Source organism: Oenanthe melanoleuca, chromosome 5, assembly GCF_029582105.1.
Source record: "Oenanthe melanoleuca isolate GR-GAL-2019-014 chromosome 5, OMel1.0, whole genome shotgun sequence".
NCBI lineage: Eukaryota > Metazoa > Chordata > Aves > Passeriformes > Muscicapidae > Oenanthe > Oenanthe melanoleuca.
In genome coordinates, this window is record NC_079339.1 from 31055477 (window position 1) to 31063313 (window position 7837).

At 39.7% G+C, this 7837-nt stretch overlaps 1 protein-coding gene across 2 annotated transcripts in view; it reads right to left on the minus strand.

Annotated features, from left to right (window-relative positions):
• LOC130253666 (neuroendocrine protein 7B2) overlaps positions 1-7421 on the minus strand; it is a 40560-nt gene extending 33139 nt beyond the window's left edge. Inside the window, exons 1-8 of one of the 2 annotated variants that reach the window (XM_056492417.1) lie at positions 7202-7421; positions 4821-4891; positions 4409-4505; positions 3654-3904; positions 3009-3169; positions 2760-2906; positions 1631-1705; positions 803-970 (exon numbers count right to left, since the gene is read on the minus strand). In XM_056492417.1, coding sequence (XP_056348392.1) covers positions 803-970; positions 1631-1705; positions 2760-2906; positions 3009-3169; positions 3654-3904; positions 4409-4505; positions 4821-4891; positions 7202-7327 — 1096 coding nt within the window. In that variant the 5' untranslated portion in view covers positions 7328-7421. The remainder of the gene's footprint in view (positions 1-802; positions 971-1630; positions 1706-2759; positions 2907-3008; positions 3170-3653; positions 3905-4408; positions 4506-4820; positions 4892-7201) is intronic. The other variant, XM_056492418.1, reaches the window with a different exon arrangement.
• Between the last annotated feature and the right edge of the window lie 416 nt (positions 7422-7837).

Consider the following 7837-nt stretch of genomic DNA (forward strand, 5'->3'; position numbering starts at 1 on the left):
TTTTATGAAACACATGCATCACTGCTATCTTTATAAAATGTCATTGCTTTGGTTTACTTATCTATAGAAACAAGAATTTCATGGAGAACATGAAATGATTTAATAAAAAAAAGCACTAAGTTTTATAGCACTCATTTGAAGAGGGAGGGTAATCAAGCAAAACAGCCAATCCAGAAATATTCTTCCACTCTAACTTCAGTTGGCAACATATAAAAGAACCAAATAAAAAATCCCCAGGATTTTCAGAATAGCCTGATGGCTGGAAGCACTCTAGCAGAATAAAGTGGTACTAAAGTATTGTCAAACAAAAGTAAATTTTTCTGTAGAGTTTTGAAATGTAGCACCTAGAGGAAAAACAAGATGTGATAGGACACAAGAAAGAAGCTTTATAAAAGCAACAGTTACATTTCACATAGAGCTAAGATCAGCTATTTAAATATTTATGAGACAGAAGGCTACAACTTTCAAAAGCCTAGAAGCATAGGCAGTCTTCATGGATTTGTGCACCAAGAAACAGGAGTATAACCTGAGTGATACATAGGGAGCAAAAAAGGTAAAAGGACATCAGGATTGCAAGTAAGAGAGATCCATAGAACAAAAAACCAGAAAGAGAATTTGGCTTTTGCTCAGTCCATGTAGCACGAGTCACCAAAGAACACAAACAGACACAATTTACCAAGGTGGGGAAGTAGTGCAAGGAACACTTCAGCAACGAGCACCAATGACTGTTGAACAAGAACAAACAGTTCCACTCTTAAAAGCCACCAACAACCACTTCAAGGAAAAAGTGATGGCACTGTACCTGATGCTGGTGTGGAGCTGCTATTAAATATGCTACTTGGTAAAAACTCAAAGGCAAAATTATGCTTAAAAGACCGTCTCTTCTTGCTGGACAAGTCCTGAGAGCAATCAGTTGGAAGTTTCCGCTTGGTACTTGGAGTAAGAACCACCGGAGTCACTGATGAAAGGACTGAAATTAAGAAAATCAAATTTGCAGCACTAGCTTAAAAGTTGGAGAGTTTAAAGTAAACAGTTGTTTTGGGTTTTTTTTTTAACTCTGAAAAAAACTTGTTGCAAAAGCTTAGCCGAAGAGCATGCATTTTGAACAGGCAAAGCAATCAGTATAGCTTAGGGTTTGATTTTTTATTTTGTTGGGTTTTTTGCAAGTTTAGAGTACCAGAAAGGAAAATCCAAACCCACATATCAATAAAACAATATTGGTATTAGGAGAAAGTAAATGTACAGTCATCTTCCTTAAGTTTTAGAGATGGTATTAAAGCATGAAAGAATTTTAGCCCTCACAGATTTATTGCAGAGATGATAAAATGCTGCACTACTGCACTGAAGCCTTAGTGGTTCATTAGCTAAAAAGCACAAGTTTGGTTGGGTAATCCCCACAGAGCTAAATCACACAGCCCTCTACTGCAGTGATTGTAGCTGCTTCAAGAATTACAGTAAATGCAGTATCCTCAAATATGTATCTATATTCCATTTTAAACAATTTATATTTAATCACTTTCCTTCAACTAAGTTCTAATTCTTTAGTTAAAAAAAACAATTGTTGAATATAGTTAACAAATCCAGAAGATACTGCATGGGCTTTACTCAGTACAAATACATCAATACCTACCACTTCTGTCTTGTTGAGGAGTAGTGGAAGGTGTTCTGTTAGATTTAAATTTATTCAATGCTCCACTAACAATATCTGAAATGCAAGACATACCAAGCAATCAAATTTAAATGGGAAGCTTGTCTTGCTCTGTTTGTTTTCAACTCAAGTTTAACTCAACTTGAATTTTTTTTTTAAGGACAAGAAAAAAAAAAAGCAACAGCAAATCAGTTTAAATGGTTATTTTATGTACAGAAAATCATAACCCAGATCTTCCCACCAATATAGTTTTTATTGCTTTCACAACAGCTGGAAAATTATCTTCCTTAAAATAAAAATTATTTTAAAAAACCAAACAAAAAACCCAACAAACAAACAGAGCAGAGAAGTACAATACACAAAAAACCATCCCATGGCTAAACATACAATCATACAGCCTTAATTTCAATTACTGTCAGGTTTAATACTCCAGGTACATGAGCTAAATAAATACCTGTTTTTATAGCAATACATAAAAGATCCCTTTGCAGTGGATTTGAATGAAGTCAAGCATACATGTTCCATAGTATTTCCTCTAAGAGAGTGCAGAACTGAGAATGCACCATTTTTTTGTCCATATCTGGCAAAAAAACCCAACTCAGCCCTGTTGAAAACTGAAAAAACCTCACCCAAAATTCCAGATCCATACTACCAGAGCACACAGTACCCAATAATATCCAATTCAGATTTATAATTCAAAACACAAATTAGCTACTCTAATTCAAAACCCACTTGCCATTTGCATCCCTGCTTTCTCATGACCTGACTTTTCAAAGTATATAATAAAGCACCATTTCAAAATTAGCAACAACAACAAACAAACAAACCCTTTAGCCTTCTGAAACAGGATCTGGAGTTGACTCAACAAAAAGTGAGAATAATAATCTGGCTACACAAATCCACAATAGCTTCTTTAGTAGACAACAGACACGAAAACTCTGAGTAAATATACAATAATGTTATTATTGAATCTTATACAGATTTTGCAAACCAAACCCAACCAATTTTGAAGACATCTGTTCTGCTTGTGGAAGAAGCAAGTGCTTAGGATCAGATTACCTGAAGTCTCAGTTCTGCTTTTGGTTTTGAAAGTTTCACAAAACATACTTACCCCCAACACTTCGATGCCTCCTCCTCTTACATTCACTGGGAGATTCATTTTCACTGTCTTCATGGCCCCACAGTGAGGGAGTAGATTGAAAGACATCAACACCTAACATTGAAGGAATCTTTTCCAAGATAAATTCTGGTACTTGTCCTGGAATAGTTGAGAAGTATTTTGTTTTTTTAATTATTCTTAAAAGTTGAAAAGAAAATCTGCAACACATGGAGACACGTTGATAAGCATTTATCATCTTACCAATTTCTGCCGCATGGTCGATAAGTGTTTCCACGACAGCAGCTTGCAAACGAATTTTTTTTTCTGTACTAGCAGACATCTTTTCATTTTCATTCGAGTGCAAGAGGTTGGGAGCAAAAATCACTGCCAGATTACTGCTATCCATTCTGTTTTCACTGGATCTTAACAAGAAAAGGCTTTTTTAATTTAAATTATCAGAATATAAGCATGGAGAAAGAAAAGACCAAATAAGACAAATGCAGTTAAAAACATAAAAACTCATTCACTGGAGTGGTTACATAACAAGATTAATGTATAGATGTATGCACTCCAGGCCAGATAATTGCACAACTATGTTACTGAAACCAAGAAGTTATAGATCCCCCTCAGTTTTAGGGAATGCAAGGTATTAAATCATGGTAATTCTGCTGAACAAAGCTTGAACAAATTCAAGTCTCCAGTTAATTAAGTTTTCATAGAGAAAACACTGGATGTTGAAATAAAAAATAGGGATGATGAAATAAAAAATTATGACTGAATTTAAAGAATATCTGCAGATATGAAAGTGTAAAATGGCAAACCACTCACAAAGTTACAGCACTTGCCTCAGCAGAGAGATGGTTAAGGGAATTCAGTGCTATTTACAAGCACACCCTTTACACTGACCTCAAGGACACAGTTCTCAGAAAGTTGAAAAAGTATCTTAAAGCTGCAATTGTTCTGTCAGCCATCAAACAGGACAGCAAAATGGTTGCAGTTTTCTTCTCATTTCCAAGCTGCTGAGCTTTGAATAGGCCTTCCTGCAGGTGAGGTGGGAGGATGGGTTCTGGCAGCTCTCTAAAGAACTGTTTGAGAAGCCCTGCAACATCACATGGCAGTGCAGCTGAGAGGCAGTTTTCACCTTGATCCAGTTTACTCTGAAATTTTTCATAAGAAACACAATTTAAAGTCGTCAACATATTGTCAGATTTCAACATTTAGGCAGTAATGCTCTAGCCCATGTCACAACAGTCATGTCTTCCCCACTGCTAGTTTCAGCCTTGTCATGTTTAACCCAACTACATTATCTACAACGAGACACAGGCATAGTCCGACCATGTGTGTTAATTAAGAGGTTTACCATCTTCCCTCCACCAGGAGAACATTGTTAAACAAATATCCTCATAGCATCCAGTGTGCACAATAGCTAGTAAGTTTGTTCAGACCCAAACTATTTTCATCACATGGAAGGCAAAATATTTAAAAGAAAAAAGCCTGTCAGCTTCTAGATTAGATCTCCTATCATTGCCAGAGCAGGCAAATGTTACCAATGTACTTCCAGTATTAAAACTTGAATATGACTGAAAAAAGTCCAAAAATTAAAATATGCTCAAGTGAAACACAGCTTATTAAGAAAAAAAAAGAGCTACTTTAGAGAATACCTTTAAAGCTTTTAAGCGAACAAGAGATCCAGACTTTCTGAAGAGCCCCTCAGTATGAACATGTTCTTCCAAATATGCACATGTATCAATGAGAAAGCTGAGGAAAGAATGGTAATATAGGTCTGATGGTCAGAATAAAGCTTGGGGTTTTCCCACAAAAACTGTTTCACCATTTTTTGTAAAACTTGATATATAGAATAATTTCCCCCAATGACAAGAGTATAAAGAAATACAACTGAATAGGAACCTTGAATTCTCCATCTAACTTCTGCATCCCTCCTTTTCCATCTGGAACTACTTTTACACACCCCAAAAGCTCTAGCAGGCCTGAAACAATTACATTTCTTCTTCTGACAAGGGTTCATAAAGAGAGCAAAGTAAACATAGAAGCTAAAAACACATTGTAATTTACCTTGGAATATAACCATATTCTGGCACAAGTGATTGTGGCAACGCATGAAAAGATATTCCAAAGACTTTACCCTGAAAAACAAAATTCAAATCATGTCATTCAAAAGTTGATATAATTATCAACTACATATTACAAAGAAGCACACATTCCACAAGTAGACATAAGGGTAGTTAAGAAAAAAAAACAAAACCAAAGTCTTTCAGATAAGACAGATAAGAGCTATTGTCTGGAAAATCACTCTCCAGAGATCTAAAACAAGTAATGCAATCTAGATGATTGTGAAACAGCGGAAAGCTTTTCTGCTGTATGTCTTACACTTCTTATTTTATAAGAAACTGGTTTTCTTATAGAACTCACAAATCAGTAAGGATATTAACCAGATTGTTTTGGAATCTCACCTTAGTTTTTCAAATTGACTATATCCTATTTTTCTTAAAAAATCAAGACAACTGAAATAACTTTTTAAATAAATTTTTCTTCATCTCAGACACTCAAAATTGCTTTTTTTGGGAAGGATTAATCTCAACAGAACTATCTAGGCAACTATTCTGAACCTCGTATTTAGTATTTCTTCTTTAAAAACTGATCTCTACTGCCTCATAGCAAGACATTAGAGTATGCTACAAATTAGAAAAAAGTAAATCTCATCAGTCATTACTACTGATGTTCACCTACAGCATCAATAACTTCTACATCCTACAACTTCTACTTTATTTTTTTTATATTCACGTTTACAGAACATGCAAGCCAGTCCCTCTCCCAACCAGAAGAGGTCTGGGATCACACCCAACTTGTTCTTAGAGCTGAATGCAAACTCTTAGTCATTCATAGCTGAATTTCAACGTGCTGTCCATGTTAGGAAAACAGTTAATCAGTAACTAACCCATTAGACCCAATCTAATCTGTCCTACAGAACACAAACATAACACAGTCAGGAAAGAGAAGCAACACATCTGTCATTGTGTTCCAGGTTGCTACTAAAACTACAAAAAGAAAATTATCTGAAAGTGAGAATGTTTTTTTCTGTATGTATAAGATTACAAACAAGAAGATTCTAGTGGTTTGGAATTCAACATTTAAAATTCCTAACTGACATGCTCACTTCACTAGGTTTTGTTTGAAGTATCAGAAGTTGTGATTTAATTCCTTATTAATAAATAATAAAGCTATTAAAACTATGTTTGTTCCCTCATAGCAGAAATAGGACATCCCTTGGCAAAACAGATGTTATTCTCTAGCTTTTCCTCCCTTGCTGAGTAGTTAAGTACACATTTTCTTCTTTGCATACAATTTAAGTACTACAGACAGCAATGTAGACATCTTTTATATGTTGTTCACAGTTTTTATTATCTTTTCGTCAAATGAAAAAGTCTGGAACCACATGTTTGATATTGACAAGGGGAAGAAAACTAATTCTAAGTTTAATCTTGCTTTGTTCCTTTCCAAATAGCTCAACTCCAGCAGATCTTCCCAACTTCCTTAATTTATATTGACCAAGGATTACTGTGTAATGTCTTCTCAGCCCTACAGAAAGCTCAGTCTGAGGATGTTCAGCTCTCTGCCATACCAGCTGCACACAGATCTTGTTTAGGACTTGACCGTGGTTCACACTTTATAAATTAGAGACTCTACCAGAAGATGAGTGCTCTGAAATGGACCTAAGTGCTGGCATCCACTGTAATACTTCAGTTTTAATTAAGAGTCTTGAGACAGAAAACACTTTTTTTATTCATCAACTTCAAAACAGGAAGGTAACGGGAGAGATTTCATTCCTGGAACACTGGCAAATCAAGGCAAGAGCTGTCTGTGCCAAAATACTTAGTCATGCTTTATATTAAGAAACCATGCAAATAAAGCCCTTCAAAAACCCCAAAAATCTAAGAAGTCAAATAAAATACATACGGCTTTTAGAAACAACACCGCAGCTATATTCCAAGAAAAAATACAATTATTAAGATATGAATTCCGCGGCGAGTGACATCAATCACAGTGAAGCATAAAAAGCTCTTGCAGGGATCAGAGGGGAGCGTGCGTGTTTCAGGGGCCAGCAAGCCCACGCACAAAAGAGGAACACACCTCCTTGGCCATCTGGCCTGCCCGGCAACAAGCGAGTCCCAAACCGCCGGGGGCTTCCAGCGCCACCGAGCCATTACCTGCCCGAATCACAACACGGGTATAGCACGGCCCCCTGGCGCGCTTGCTGCAGGAAAGGGGAACAAAGCTCTATTCCCCGTTACAGGAAGCGATGCCCTGTTAGGGGAACGGCACTGCTGCTGGAACCAGCGCTCCCGGCGGCAGGAGCAGCCCTGGGGCCGTGTGAGCCCCCCGGGCTCTGCCAGGCCCGGGAAGCGGAGCGCCGCGAGCCCCCCCGCCCCGCTCACCTCCGCCGCTGCTCCCGGCGCCTTGGCCGCCGCCAGACAGCTCCCGCTCTTCACCTTGATCCCGTAGGAAGCCCGGAGCTCCTCCAGCACCGCCAGCCGCACCAGCCTCCGCCTCTGCTCCGCCATCCCTATCCCCCCACCCTCTCCGCCCGGCCCCGCCGCCCCTCAGAGCCCGCCGGGCGCCATCGCTCACCGCCCGGCTCAAACAGCGCGCGGCCCCGCCCGCGCCGCTCATTGGGCCGTTTGCCGTTCGAAATCAGGCCCCCGCCGCCCAACGGCCGCGCGGGGCTGCCCGCCGCGCCTGCCGCCTGCGCCGCCTCTGCGCCTACCCCGCCAAGGCCCCCGCGGGCGGTCGCGCTGGCTGCCTAAGGGCCGGGAGGGTGGAGCAGTTGGGAGCGGCTTCATCCATCCACCCATCCATCCCCCATCCATCCCCCCTTCATCCCTCCATGCCCCATCCATCCCTCCATCCTCATCCATCCATCCATCCATCCATCCATCCATCCATCCATCCATCCATCCCTCCATCCCTGCATCCTCCTCATCGCTCCATCCCCCTTCATCCCTCCATCCGTACATCCCATATGCCCTCATCCCCAGCACTTGCCCGCCCCTCGCCCCCACAAGTGTCGGGCC